Raw genomic sequence first — 15,596 nt, forward strand, 5'->3', positions numbered from 1 at the left:
TTTTAAATTATATACAAATTATGTTCATTAAAGAACAATCAGACAAATATGATGTTTAAATGGCGGAACTTAAATTGATTAGGTTTGTTTTTGGCGGTAAGTATTACTGGACGGACACTATTAGTTCTGTTCTAGTGCCGAAAAAATGGATCACGCTTACTATTTGGATATACCCTAAAGTGAATTGCGATCGGATTTTCATGATTTTTTAATGTTTCAAGTATGTTACTGCTTTAGTCGATTTTTTTTCCTCTTCATGGTTTCAAATTCTTGCTAATCGAGGAGAAGCAGAGAAAAAAGGGGGAAATCATGAATGAAAATATGGAAGAACCTACGAGTCCTAAAGGGGATAAAGAAAACAAAAACCCTACAGATGATTATGATATGGTGGCGGATGAGGAGATGAAGGAGGAGGAGGAGGATGAAGAGGCGCTGCCCCATTCCGAGTTTCTAGACATTTTTGAGGAGGGGCTCGCCATGATCGTACAAGACCCTCTACTCTGTGATCTACCGATTCAGGTTTGTGATAGAAGGCGGATGTTAATGAATTCAGATTTTTTTTGCGGTGTGAGGCATTGTCCATTTGAAGGCGAATTAATGAATGAAGAATTCACCACAGATCATCATTCCCACATTGTCTCAGATCTATGCAAATATATTTTGATTTACACAAAAAACCTCAACACTCTCAAAGGGCAGAGGTCACACTTAGGTGATATCCACTACTATCGACACAATAATGCTTAAAAAAGGGGAAGCGGACCCCTAACCTGAAGGTTGCTGGTTCGAATCCTGTTATGCCAAGGTGCCACTGAGCAAAGCACCGTCCCCACACGCTGCTCCCCGGGCGCCTGTCATGGCTGCTCACTGCTCACCAAGGGTGATGGTTAAAAGCAGAGGACACATTTCGTTGTGTCATTGTGTGCTGTGCTGCAGTGTTTCACAATGACGATCACTTCACTTTTGCTTTTTTACTTTCAAAGGCCAATGCACTTAATAAGTGCATAATTTCATGGAGTTTTTCCAACTAAATATATTTACATTTGTATCTTGAATCAGAATAGTGTTTATTGGAAAGTACACACACAGTATAATATACAGTATAGAGAGTATTATAATACGAACATTCAATCAGAATCTTTACAGAAACAATACACATAAAGTGCAATAAACAATAATGTGCAACTGTTTAGTGTATGGGATTGGTCCAAGTAGTGTTGTCCATATGGAACAAACTGTCTTATAGATTAGCTTTTTCTGAACGTGATGGAATGAGGGGAAAAAACCTGTTCTTGTGTTGACGGATTCTGGTGTAAAGACGACTTTTTTTGTCTGTATTTCATATTTCATATCCATATTGCATATTATCCATAGATTCAGTCAGATGTATCTAAAATTTGGATCGGTACTGACCACTTTCTTACTCATTAGGTCACACTGGAAGAGGTAAATTCTCAGATTGCTCTGGAGTATGGCCAGGCTATGACTGTGCGTGTGTGCAAGGCTGATGGCGAAGTTATGCGTAAGTACAGCACACAGGGTTCTTTTTCATCCCCCAAATGCATACATACTTTAAATCATTCATAAATTTAAACAGGAACTAATAGAGGGACCACTAAACATCAATCTTGTCTTTATAACACTCACTGATGGATGTTGGTTGTGTGTAAAATGTGTATTTTACACACAACCTAGCTGTTTTTAACACTTCATTTGTGCCTAGATTTGGAAGCTCGTTAAGAAACTCAAGCTCTGTGGCCATTTAGCCTATAATGAGCTGAGTTTCCGGCCAGATCATTTTGACTTCCAGCCTTCTGTCATTTCTTCTGCAGCCATCGTGGTGGTGCAACACGCGACTGTGCTGGATCTGAAAAAAGCCATCTGCAGGTTCTATGAGCTTAAGCAGCAACGTGAGGGTGGAGTCCGGCATATCAGCTGGTAAATATATCTGATTGAAATAGAAAATTCACCATCGGACAATTGTTGCCGTTGATCTTATATGGATTTTTTTTTCTCCATGTTCAGGAAATATGTGTGGAGAAACTTCTGCTTAGCGTTTAATGGTCAAAAACTGGAAGAGGACAAAATGAAACTAAAAGAGTAAGTTGTCAAAATTATTTGAATTATTATTATTATTATTTTGTTCTCTTGTATGTGAGTGTTAATTTTTTCATTTAACAGCTATGGAATCAGGAACAGAGATGAAGTGACCTTCTTGAAGAAATTGATAAAGAAATGAAATATGAGGCATTGGTGTCGCCCTCACTCTATACTCACTCCACCTTTTGTTCCCACTTTTCCAGTTGTCAGGAGTTTTTCTGAGTTTGCATAATATTCAAAGCATATTCCTAATATGACAGTAGGCTTGTTTTCCCGTGACATGCTGTGAAAGCAATCTGGATTGGTCCGTATTGACCGATGCAAATGATGCTGTTTAAGATGTTATGAATAGTGTGTATAACATGCAGTAAATTATGTGCATTAGCTTAGAAGTGTACCATCTTAGAAAATATGCAATCTGTTTTGTATTGTTGCTTTATTTGTCACAATTCCTTGACCTTATTTGCCTACTTTTAATGAATTAAAGTATTTGATTTAAACACCAGCATTTTTGTTAAATAATATATAGTGTTCATTTAATTCAGGTTTTATGAGTATTGTGCTCGTGAACTCATGTTCCATGGAAAGCACATGGCTGAAAACCCACACCATTTAAATACGGCGGCCATATTTCTGGAGGCTTTATAAGCCCTTTGTATTTCCCCCTCCCCGCGCCGTGCAGCTTTGCTGCTCCTCTGTCACGAAGGTAAGAGCCGACTGGCTGCTACAGCCACCTTACTCTCCGCTCTTTTTGGCACTTTTATAAAGCAGCAGCATTTTCTCATGGACTTAATGGACTCGAGAAAACTATGGTCAAATATGTTAATAATATTACATAATACATTATGCAATATTATTGCAGTAATGAAACTGGATGAATTAGGAGGTTTAAGTCCGGTTTAAGTGTTTTATAATTTTTTTTTTTATTTACCGATGTGGGTCGGTACTTCTTTTTCTATTACTCTAGACTGCATAAATTGGTGAATGTCCGTACTTTGCTACAGTTTCTGGACAGTGCTTTCTAGAGAGCTTCCATGGAAAACTTATTTGAACACAACATTCTGCATCTACTACTTTCTTGTTTAAGCTGTTTTTGATTTTGAAATAGTTTATTCTGTAGTGTCAAGTAATATTAACTACGATGTCGCGCTGTTATTTAAGACAACAGTTGCATAATGAAGCTGTAATTGTCTCTTCCTTGGTGATTGCTCCCATTCTCTGGATCTGCCCCTGCTGGCCAGTAATACAATGGGCAGAGGTGGGCCAATGGGCCAGGACACTGGTGTTTGCTGAAAGGTTTTTCCTGACTTATGCGAATGCATTCAGGTCTTTGGGAAACTCAGCATTTCTTCTTCCATCAGCCTCCACCATGTCCGCTTCTCCTGAGGAAACAGAGTGGCAGTTGCAGAGAGTTAAAGAGGAGATGAACAGCCTCTCACTCCAGTCGCAGCAGCTCACCGATCGACAGGTCATGCTGGTCATGTTGAAGGATTTCAGGATGCAGTCTGGTCAGATGATCACAGGTCAGTGGAGCAAAACATGATGTTGGTTGTGATCTCTAATTTCTCGGTCCCCTGAAAGATTATTTGATCGATTGTTTCTCATGTGCAAGAAGAGGACATTCAAGAAGAGACTGAGATGAGGAACATCAAGCAGGACCTGAATAGCATTCAGGAGAAGAAGAAAGATTTAATGAAAAAGCAGGAGATAATTGAAAATCAAATGAGGAGAGGTCTGTTGCTTTCCGAACCTCATCACACACACCCTACTCCAGCCACACTACCATCATACAGCGGGGGAAATGATACCCTGCTGATTTTTTTATGTTTGCCCACTGACAAACAAGTGATCAATCTGCCATTTCACCGGTAGACAGAGAGAGACAGAACAATAACAAAACAGGTTATACATTAATTTGCATTTTCATGAATGAAATAAGTATTTTATGCAAGACCATCTACAAGACCATCGGCAAGCAGCTGGGTGAGAAGGTGACAACAGTTGGTGTGATTATACGCAAATGGAAGAACCAAAAAATAACAGCCAATCTCCCTTGGTCTGGAGCTCCACGCAATCACAGCTCATGGAGTTTCAGTGATAAGAACTACGAGCCCAGATCTTGGCGGCTGGGACCATAGCTGGTAACGCAGTACGCCGTAAAGGACTGTAATGGTCAAGAAAGCACATGTACAGGTTCACCACTGAACATCTAAGTGATTGAGAGGAAGACTGGGTGAAAGTGTTGTGGTCAGATGAGACCAAAACCGAGCTCCTTTGTACCAACTGAATTCGCCGTGTTTGGAGGAGGTGGGATGCTTCCTATGATTCCAGAGAACACCTTCCCCACCGTCAAACATGGAGATGGACGCATTATGCTTTGGGGGTGTTTTCCAAAGGGACAGGACAACTGCAGAGGATGGATGGGGACATGTACCGTCAATTCTTTGGTGAGAACCTCCTTCCCTCAGCCAGGTCATTACAAATGGCTTGGAGAGGCTCTGCAAAGTGGAGTGGGACAATGTGATTGCCCACAAAGGTTTTGCCACCAACTAATGAATGTTTTTCAAAGGAGTCAAATACTTATTTAATTCATGAAAATGCTATTTTTTAAATATTTCTTCTCTCTGTTCAAATAAACGTACCGTTGAGTTATAGTCAGATCATTTGTTAGTGGGCAAACGTACAAAATGAGCAGGCCTGTTTTTCCCTGACCGTACATTCACTACACCCTCTCTCACACACACACACACACACACACACACACACCCTGCACCAGCTACACTACCATCACAACATCAGGTTGCTCAACCACACATACCAGTTGCTGTTCCATTCAACATGCATGACACCAGTTACCAGACCATCAAACAAACAAGTACATCACTTACTCTACACAAGCAGTCCTAACCGTCACACATACACAACATCCATATTGTATTATTAATACCACACTTGTAACCGTAGCCCGCACGCTCTGCCATCTAACACATACCATCCACTACATTACCAGTTATATCTGACTTTTTTTTTTTTTTTGGGTTCAAACACACAACCACAGGAGGACAGCAGGATGGAGACTTTGATTTGTCATGTGTCTGTGCTCCACCAAAATTCCCTGGTGAGTTAGTATTTGTAACTCTTACATTATATTGTGCTGTGAGGTGGACTTAGCATTAGGAACACCAGCGGAAACCTAAACATTAGTGACACAAGCGAAAGTTCAGGCTCTGTACAGACCTTGTGTTCAGATAAATATATTATTTCTGGTAGGAGGCAGAATTCTCTTCCCATTGTGAGTTGGCCAGGAACCAAATGTTATGTGAATCCATTTTAGCCAGGAGTCTGTCCTCAAGACATGAGGACAAGATGATGACATGACATCACACAAAAAAAAGATTTCCTGGTCCGAAAAATGTTACTTTATATGGAGGGCCGGGTCCGTGAGTGTCAAGGCACCTACCGAAACATGGCTGCTGAGTACACCAAGTACACCCCTCCATGGGAACTGTACTCCCTGATGGCCCCCTGCCTGCCACACAACGATTCAGAGGCCCAGTGGAGTCCATGCCTTGATGGGCCAGGGCCAGTTAGGTGGCAATTAGGCAGTCATAATGTTATGTCTGATTGGTATATTGGTATATTTACAGTTGGCTTATGTGTGATATACACATTGGATCGATTTTTATATAAATCTCTAAACTACATATTACATATTTAATGACATACAGCTCCCAAGGTCATGGATGTTACCGACTTGACATTCCTCCCGGGTCCAACACAGTGTCCCCACTGCCACGAGCTCATCCTCACAGAGACCGCTCATACCATTGGTTCTGCTACCTGGCTGGTGTGCATTATATCTATGATGTTTGGGTAAGTGGGGAGCACTTTTTTAGACATTAAAGGGGAGCAATTTGATGTCGAACTGGAAACATTAGCGCTTTTAGGGGAGTAAGTACCCTGGAGGTCAAAAATCTCAACTATTAACCAGAACAATCCTGAACCAAGAAGCAAGGAAACAAGACCATAGTATTTACTATAAAAAAAGTGGCTTTGTTGCTTTTCATTCTACAGAAATTAGGCAAAATAAATTTGAGGCCTACACTGATTTTCTACTAACTTTTCCTGGGGTGGAATGTACAGTACAGGCCAAAAGTTTAGACCCACCTTCTCATTCAATGTGTTTTCTTTATTTTCATGACCATTTACGTTGGTAGATTCTCACTGAAGGCATCAAAACTATGAATGAACACATGCGGAGTTATGTACTTAACAAAAAGTGGAGACCTGGCCTCCACAGTCACTGGACCTGAACCCAGTTGAGATGGTTTGGGGTGAGCTGGACTGCAGAGTGAAGGCAAAGGGGCCAACAAGTGCTAAACACCTCCGTCCTTCAAGAAGGTTGGAAAAGCATTTCAGGTGACGACCTCTTGAAGCTCATCGAGAGAATGATTAGAGTGTGCAAAGCAGTAATCAGAGCAAAGAAACTAGAATATAAAACATGTTTTCAGTTATTTCACCTTTTTTTGTTAAGTCCATAACTCCACATCTGTTCATTCATAGTTTTGATGCCTTCAGTGAGAATCTACCAACGTAAATGGTCATGAAAATAAAGAAAACACACTGAATGAGAAGGCGTGTCCAAACTTTTGACCTGTACTGTACATTTATGGCACTTACAATCAGTAGTTACAGGGACATGTGTCTCAGCAGACACTCAGGGATTGTGGTCTTCTGGTAACTAGGTGAGTGTGTTGCCCACTAGGCTTCTACCACCATAGTTTTAACAGTTCCCGCTCCAAATAAAGGAATTCATTAATTAAAAATGTAAGATTGATATTATGTTGAGGAATGAATAAGCATCCTCCACACTGTGGCAGTTGGGTCAGTGTTGTGTCTCACTGTACCCACAAGTAAATTATTTGACAGGCAGAAACGTAACTGCTATTAATAATTGGGCCAAGATCAGTTGAACTGCTATTTGATTTCAATGCAACTCTCGATATACTATATGATGTTAATAAGCACAGAGTTGGTAAGGAAAGGCTGTTATCTCACTGAAAGGCATGGGGCTGGGTGATGCTGAAATTGCACTATTGCCATCCAGCAGGTGAACATTTTTTTCAGAGCTCATGTTATTATTTTTTGGGGCTCATGTTATAATTATTGAAAGTTAGAGGCATATGGACTCTCTACAGCAAACTTCCATCTCATTGTCTTCCTATAGCTGCGTGGCCGGATGCTGCCTGATTCCTTTTTGCACCAATACTTTTAAAAATGTTGAACACAAGTGCCCGAAGTGTCGGAGCGCCCTTCACACTTGGAAAAAGTTGTAAAACACAAGAGAGGTGATCAGACGTCCAAGTCCCTAAAGATCTACGGCGCTGGGCCTCCACCTGGAAGCCGTGGAAGCTTGCTGTGGACTGTAGGGACCTGGAGACTGCTGGCAGTAAGTGGATGCCCACCTTCATCCCTGTTCGCAACGCAGACCTATTTCTTTTAACACTTTGGAATGCTGTGGCTGAACACAGAAGCAGAGTTGGATTACGGACCATGCTCATGCTCTCTTATACGGGTTATGGATGCTGTGACAAAAGTTACAATTTCTTCTAGGGATGCAGTCAAAATACTTCTGTTTCTTTGTCTGTTAAGGCCTTATATAAATTCCTTGTTTGCTTAAGGCGAAGACACAGCCTACAGTGTCAGCATTTACTTTTTTGACACAAAAGGATCTATATACACACACAATAAACGCCCGTAATTGTTTACCACAAAACATCAGTTTATTTACAAAAAAAACAATAAAAATCAGATGTGCTCCATCTGTATTAAAAAAGTATGTATACATAACATGTATAAATATATACACTGTGCAAAATGTATAGCATACAATCCATGTCTCAAATTATCTTCAAAGGGAGACAATATAAAACCAGATATCCATTAAATTCCAGCACAAACCTCTTTGGTTTAAATTTTTTTTCTTGGTAAAAGATCTTCTTATTGTTATTTTGGTAGAGCAGTGCACAGTTGCTTTCTTGAGAGTGTAAAACACAATTCCCTCTGTATTCTCATTTCTGATCAACGTAATAAAGGACTTTGACTATAGTAAGTGCTTATGCCATATTGTTTTTCTGTATACCAGTGGAAACAGGTTCTAGCTGCTTGCGTATCCGCTACTTTTGAAAAAACTTGTATGTGTCTAAATATGTACATTGTATTTGTTCCTTGCGAGAGACAGAGCGCTTTGGCTCCATTTTTACATTCTCCCTCTCCGTTGTTCTGTTAGGTGAAAGAGCCGCTTTGGCACGTGTTTCCTCTGTGGCTTCACTACCTAACAAGTAATACGGCCTACTGTAGATATGGAGATGCGGAGATTTTATTTCGGCCAGCAGATGTCGCTACTGAGCCTGCACTGGCCTACACTGCTGGCTCATTGGTTTTAAACAGGTTTATTTTTTGGGAACAGTGTAAATGTCCTGTTGATGCCGTGGCTGTCAATGTGATATTGTGATGTTTATGTGACTTTGCTTATTAGTTTATGTGGAATTAAAAATGTAAAATTTTCAAGATTCTGGTTAATAAAATGAACCCTACAACCCAAAAAACCTGTTATACACTGTCAAATGGTAAATGGATGAAGGGAAATTTTAGCATCGGAGTCGAAGCCTCCAAAGCCCCCAAAGTGGGGTGTTTAGTTGATATGGTGGGTGCCATGTCTCCCAGTCAGAATCGTAATGGAACAGCAGCAAACACCACTGAGACGCCGGTTTTCATCCTGCCATGATCAGAGAAGGACATCAACTCCATAAACCAGCTACTTTGTCTTTATCTTTTTTTTTTTGCGTGCAAAAGACATGATTATGCTGCTACACAATTATTTTTCTTTAATTAATCTAGTAGCAAAGTGATGCTTTTCTGTTCCTTCTCATGAAATTGTAAAAGTAAAGGGAAGCTTGGTGTCTGAGTTACAGCTGAATAAAACACCGGTCCCAGACGCATATTGATGCAGTGTGTTTTATACAATAAATCGTGCAGTCCTAGCTGTCAACAACAGTGCGAACAAATATATATATATATTTTAAATACAGATCTTTTAAAATGCGAAGGCACTTCATCTATTGCGCAAGCTGAATATTTCAGTGTGCTGCGTCCCTATGGTTCACTTGTCTGTGTAAGCTTGACAGCCCGTCATCTTCGCCAAAAGCAAGTTCTATTTTACATCTGCTTTACTGCGGATGGCGAGCAAACCGATTTCAAATGTCCGTTGAAAAAAAAAAGAAAAGCTTCTTGCTGAGGCAAACCGCGCTGCCTCATGCCAAGCAGAGGCCTGTGTCCCGGGATGGCATCCAAAAGCAGGCACGGCTTAGTGCTTTCTTTCTCCTCTCAAGAAATTGGTCAGATGAAAATAAAACATCCCAATAACGTCAAGAACACGCTCCGATCCAGCTCTCCAGTGGAGAACACACACACAGCTCCTCGAGCTACAGGTGAAGTTCTGCACTCTGTATTTCTTCAACAAGCTGTACCTGTATGTCCTATCTGTAAAGTTTCCACGTTTGTGCTACAGATCAGTCCCAGTGCAGCTGCAGGTCATGGGGGTCCAGGAAGTCAGAGGAGAAGACCCCTGTAGGCGGGGAGACGCCTGTGGGGACGGGCATGGTGAGATCCAGCCACTCCATGTTGTCCAAGTTGCCATCCTGCAGGTGGATGGTCGGGGAGGTGAAGGACAGCTCGGACATGTCCATGGGCGAGTGCGGCTGCTCCAGCAGATGACTGTGCAGCTCCTCCATCAGCCGCAGCGCCCGGGGCTCCGTCCCGCCCGACAGCGTGCCCTCCAGGAACGACTCCAGCTGGTTGTCTGTGGCCAGGGCCAGCAGGCTGGGAGCCGGGGACTCCGGCACCAGCAAGGGCGGCCGGGCCACCTGCACCTGGGGTGGAGGGCGGGACAGCACGGTGTTGATGGGAAGGGTGGTGACGTTGGCCGTCACAGGCAACAGCTTGTCCAGGGACTGAGGGTCCTGCTTAATGATGGGGGGTATTTCTATTTGTACAAAAGAGAACAGAGGGTCATCATCATATTGAGGGGTTTACTTTGTCATACGACTCAAATGACCATATTGGCCCAACCTAATTTTTATGACTAATTCAAACATTTAATACAAAGATCACATTAAGTGCCATCTACAATGCATTGTGAAGGTAAGACGATGTCACTTATTTTATGAGGGATTTAATAGTATAATCTAAAAAATAATTCGAAAAAGGTAGTCATTAACAGGTCTGTAAATGATCAGAATTTAGAATTAATGCTGAGCCAGTAAACTCAGTTTACTACTGTGATACCACAGAATACCACAGTTGAGATTGTATCCAACCTTTAAAACACATATGTTTTACAACTTAGATAATAGGATTAAAAAACTAAAAAACTTTTTTTTAAATCAGTTTATACTGTATATTCAAGGAAAACGCAGCCCCATCCTTTCTTACCTCCACTTTCAATCAGCACATCAAACAGGTCATCCATGTGCTGACTGGTTGCAGTGGGAACCTTTGAGGGGAACACATACACTTTGCTTAACACAAGTCAATCCCATACGGGGAAGATGTGAATAAAAAACAGCCTTTGAAATGAACAGATGCTCTATTCTCTGAAGAAAACTGCACCCAGGGCAGATTTAAACAGGAGTTCAATATGATGACTGCATAACATGCTGCAAAGTCAGAAAAAACAATGACCCTCCTGCTATATAGTGCAGGATGAGGTGTGTGTGTGTGTGTGTGTGTTACCTGTATAGGGGCTTGCAAGCTGCGCGTTTGTTTGACAGCCTCCTCATAGCGAGGAGGGTCCTTGTTCTTGGGGCTAAGGCTGGAGAAGGTGGACGGCTGCAGGATGTAAGAAGGTGGGCAGGGGGACGGTGCCTAAACGACCACGTAAAAAAAAGAAGCAATAATTGAAGCCTCGCTATTAAAGCTCGTTAAAATAAAACACAATAGCAGAAGTGCATGACACTACATCAGAAAAAAATGGTCACGCAGGAACTTTTACTTTAGTCAAAGGTCCGTTGTGAGCCATGTGATTGGGCGAATTCTGTGCGGGTGAGCGGCTTTCTGGGGAACTGCTGAGGAACCGCTGAGGAACTTCTGCAGCAGGCTGGTTCTGGATGGGCCGGTAGTGGAAAGCAGGGCCGTTCTGGAGTGGGGTAGAAGGGTTAGTTAAAAACTGCTGCTGCTAATTATGTCGCAGGTCCCGGCCGGGCGTGGCAGGCATGCTTGCTGTCAGTTCGATCACTCAGCACCTGCTCCAGTAACCGGGCCGGTGCCAGCGCCGCTTTTGCTGCGAGCAGCGGAGGAATCAATCACCTGACCTCAACTGTTATTGCCCTGCCAACCATGAAGATAAACCACCCAGCGAGGAGCGCATGAAGAGGAGATGAACACGGGCTTTAGTTTCTGGCTTATAAAAGCCAGATTTTCCTGAGGAATGGACCTTGGGTTTTCCATCACGGATTAACTGAGGATTTATTTTAAAAAACTTGGAGAAGGAGGCAACATAGAGCACAAGGTCTGTGGGAAAATGTTGGTCCTCATGGTGCTTTCACTTAAGTCACAGTATGCAAAACACTGATTGCTGGATCCACCCCCCTGTTAATGGATGGAGCGTCCTCTCTGTCCCCTGTCCTCACCTGAGCTGTGGCTGGCGTCGACTGCTGCCGCGGTGACGTCTCCGTTTTCTGGTGCTGCAGAAGAGACGTCTGGGGCAGACCTGTGGCTGCACTGGCAACTGTATGTTGTGCCTGAAGGGTTTAAAAGAAGGCAGAACCAGATGCATAATGGCTTCATTTATTGCATTAAACTGCTGCATATGTGTTATATTGTTTGTGCTCTGAGCTTGATGAGACTTCCACAGACATAGTCCCTCTCCAGTCACCACCCATCATGCTTATTTCCAAATCAGGTTTTTATCCCTCCATCATTAATGGTTTGCACTGTTCAGAAATACATCAGAATGAACAGTGCTGGTGACATTCTGGGCAACTGTAATGATTTCACTGCACATGCTGGGAAGCACATACTGTATCTTACACAAGGACTAATGAATGGACTTAACGAATTAAAAACTCGTTTTACAGCGACAAATTCCTACCTGCGCTGTGATGTTGCTCGTGTTGGGCAGTTGGATGCTGGTGGGCATGGTGGACACTGGGAGGAGAATCTGTGCTCCAGGCTGGCTGGTTAACAGGGCATGGGGGACCTGGGGCACCTGTTGGTGGCTGATGAAAATATGGGGGACTTGGTGGGAGACTTGGGGCTCCTCTTGTTTAATCCCAGCCAGCTGGATGATGGAGCAGCTTGCAGTGGTGCCACTCTCCTCTTTGACAGTGAAGGTTGAGAGAGGCGAATGGGGCGGACTTGGTTCAGGCCGCTGGCCCGTCTGCTGGTTCCTTTTCTCCACCTCCAGCTGCATCTTCAGCTCCTCCACCAGGCTCTGCTGCTTCTCCAGCTTGCGCATAAGCTCCTCGATCTGTCGCTCCTTCTCGTGAAGCCGCTGGTCCTTCTCAATCACCCTGGTCTCCATGGTGACGTCTTCCATGGGCACCTTGTTGGGTGACATCCTCATGGCTGACATGCCTGGGGACGGAGTGCCCTGGAAGCTTCTAGAGGAGCTCTCTGCAAACCCTGCCTCTTCCATGCTGGTGCTGGAGATTTCAGAGTGGACGGGTGACACAGGGGGAGAGGAGCTGCTGTTTTCGAACTGCAGGGATGCAGTGGGAGCCATGAGCTCCATAGCAACACCGGGCTGAGTGCCACCGCTGCCCTCCTGGAAGGGTTTAAGTCTCTCTATGAGGTCCGTCTTGGTTCCAGAAACAGGAAGACCCCGCAGCTTGAGTTCTATCTTCAGCTCGGCCACCTGAGGGTGGAACACGCACCAAACAAACAAAATGAAACCCACCTGCTCACTGCTCCATCTGTTTACTGAGAGTAATGAAGAACAGAGATCCCTGCACTCACTAAATGGCAAACAAAAAGTGTCTGAGAACAGCCAGAATGAAATTACAGCAATAAACCACCCTTTCCAACACGTGGTTCTGGTTTAAATAGACTCCTCTCTACGCACTTTTGGTACCAAGGACTGCGCCTCTAAACGTTCTATAATTACAGTATAATAAAGGCTACAGTAGTGTACAGTACAGCCTTTTTCCGGATGTACTACTCCATGACAAAAAAATGTCATGAGAAGGTCATTTGCTTTTAAAGGTCAATTACTTAAAAAAATTAAACCTTCAGCTTTTCAACGTCAGCCAAGTATTGACTGTATTAATGAAGGTGGGTTAGACATTTCTGTGTTGTGAATCATTTTTGAATGATTGTAGGAAATAAGGAAATATTCTAAAATTTAAGATACTGGATAGCGTTCATGAGTTATCATCCATAATAATTAACATAAAATAAAAGGTTTTAGTGTATGATTAAGGTTTTTTTTTTTTGTTAATGTATAATGAATACAGCACATATGAAGGTTTAATTTCTGATATGATATTCTGTCTGCCAAATCAGTCATCTACACTGATTCTATGTCACCCTTTGGCATGACTCAATGGAGGTAACTGTATAAAAAGTAACAGGCCTGATGATTGACCTTAGGTGGAAAAATATAAACATACAATTCAGACCAGATATTTTAAAAGGAAATGACAAAAAAAAAAACAAGGGTAAATCAGAACCCCTTGCCTTCATTACAGCAGACTCGCTGCATCTTTTAAATCAACCGGAAACCCTTAGATTATAATAATTAATAAGTCCAAAAAAACATTTACTTGAATGACAGATTCACACTAACTTTGGGCACAGTCAGGATGGCATCTGATGTCATGCAGGCCATCTAACTGCACCAACTCTATACCTACTGTGTGGTTTCAGGACTTCATTTTCTGGCTAACCACAGGAACACGTGCCGTGTTCAACATACTCCAACATGACGGTGGTAGTAGCCTAGTGGGTAACACACTCGCCTATGAACATGACCTCGTAGAGGACGTCCCAGAGCCAGAACCATGGCTTTTATCTTCAAAAATATTCTAAATTAGGTTGAAACGATGGACTTACTAACACTTGCTTAGTTAGCTGTTTATCATTCATTGATTAAACGAGTCATTTCACATCTGCTGAAAGGGTCACCTGGGGACGCACCTTCATTTCATCCAGGTTGGCAGGCAGGGGACCAGGCTTGCGGTTGGTCAGGGTGTGGTATTGACGAGCAGGGGCCGCACCTGGCACGGAGACCACAATGGGTGCGGACAGAGCTATGCTGCTGCTCAAACCCACGTTAGAACAAGCAGTGGGGCCTTCTGCAGCCGGCCTGAGAGGGAGGGAGGGAGGGAGAGAGGTTAAAGAAGGGGGGAAGGTGGATGTAGTCGAATGGAGTGAGAAGGAAGAGGGTCTTTTTAAAAAGCATGGGCACATCCCATGGCCTTATCATCCGCAATCACCTGCCTATGAAACAATAATGGTAGAAAAATAATCAACAGAAACAGGAGCTGTTAGGAGGAAACGAGAGCTGAAAGCTCCTGTGTCACCATCCAGGTGTTGACTTGCTAACTTCAGATCGATTGTGTCACCCCCCTCCCCCAAGGCGTGCCACAACATTTACATTGTTAGTGAAGTTATGTAATACTCCATTACAGGGCCGCAGCACAACTGTTATTAGAGGAAACAGTACGTTTCCTACTGTTTCCTGCTGTTCGGTGTGTAAAAAATATTTCACTAAGGGCAATTGTAACTGTTAGTAGTAGAATGAAATTGTGTTTGTGTGTGTCTAGTGTATGGATGATAGTTTAGCAGTTGTAAATTGGTAGTAGCCTAGTGGGTAACTGTAACCTTGAAAAGCAAGTAGTTGTAGAACCACAAGGTCTGATAGCTGTAAAATCCTCTTTGAGGGGAAAAAACTAAAGATTATCTTGGTTACTGAGGTTAAGCTTAGGAGAGGTAACTTGATAAAAGTCAAGATGTTTGGTAGTTGTAGTGTGTGTGCATGTGTGTGACATACTTTAACGGTGCAGGCAGGATGGTTTGGTAGTTGTAGTGTGTGTGCATGTGTGTGACATACTTTAACGGTGCAGGCAGGATGGTTTGGTAGTTGTAGTGTGTGTGTATGTGTGTGACATACTTTAACGGTGCAGGCAGGCTGGTTTGGTAGTTGTAGTGTGTGTGCATGTGTGTGACATACTTTAACGGTGCAGGCAGGCTGGTTTGGTAGTTGTAGTGTGTGTGCATGTGTGTGACATACTTTAACGGTGCAGGCAGGATGGTTTGGTAGTTGTAGTGTGTGTGTATGTGTGTAACATACTTTAACGGTGCAGGCAGGATGGTTTGGTAGTTGTAGTGTGTGTGTATGTGTGTGACATACTTTAACGGTGCAGGCAGGATGGTTTGGTAGTTGTAGTGTGTGTGTATGTGTGTAACATACTTTAACGGTGCAGGCAGGATGGTTT

General features: G+C 42.9%; 2 protein-coding genes across 3 annotated transcripts in view; one reads left to right on the top strand and one right to left on the bottom strand.

Moving 5' to 3' along the window:
• Positions 1 to 112: 112 nt before the first annotated feature.
• snrnp25 (small nuclear ribonucleoprotein 25) lies at positions 113 to 2,605 on the top strand. Its single transcript, XM_028985620.1, has 5 exons — positions 113 to 519; positions 1,432 to 1,522; positions 1,833 to 1,938; positions 2,026 to 2,100; positions 2,182 to 2,605. Exons 1-5 carry the CDS (start codon positions 310 to 312, stop codon positions 2,237 to 2,239), a joined length of 540 nt encoding a protein of 179 aa, XP_028841453.1. The 5' UTR covers positions 113 to 309; the 3' UTR covers positions 2,240 to 2,605.
• A 5,256-nt stretch (positions 2,606 to 7,861) lies between these two features.
• Positions 7,862 to 15,596, bottom strand: part of mrtfbb (myocardin related transcription factor Bb) — a 40,112-nt gene continuing 32,377 nt past the window's right edge. For both annotated transcript variants that reach the window (XM_028985617.1, XM_028985619.1), the window contains 7 exons: positions 14,296 to 14,464; positions 12,251 to 13,015; positions 11,790 to 11,900; positions 11,153 to 11,296; positions 10,894 to 11,025; positions 10,594 to 10,654; positions 7,862 to 10,144 (listed from right to left, as the gene is read on the bottom strand). In XM_028985617.1, the coding sequence (XP_028841450.1) occupies positions 9,672 to 10,144; positions 10,594 to 10,654; positions 10,894 to 11,025; positions 11,153 to 11,296; positions 11,790 to 11,900; positions 12,251 to 13,015; positions 14,296 to 14,464 (1,855 nt within the window). In that variant the 3' untranslated portion in view covers positions 7,862 to 9,671. The remainder of the gene's footprint in view (positions 10,145 to 10,593; positions 10,655 to 10,893; positions 11,026 to 11,152; positions 11,297 to 11,789; positions 11,901 to 12,250; positions 13,016 to 14,295; positions 14,465 to 15,596) is intronic.

This window comes from Denticeps clupeoides, chromosome 7 (assembly GCF_900700375.1).
Source record: "Denticeps clupeoides chromosome 7, fDenClu1.1, whole genome shotgun sequence".
NCBI lineage: Eukaryota > Metazoa > Chordata > Actinopteri > Clupeiformes > Denticipitidae > Denticeps > Denticeps clupeoides.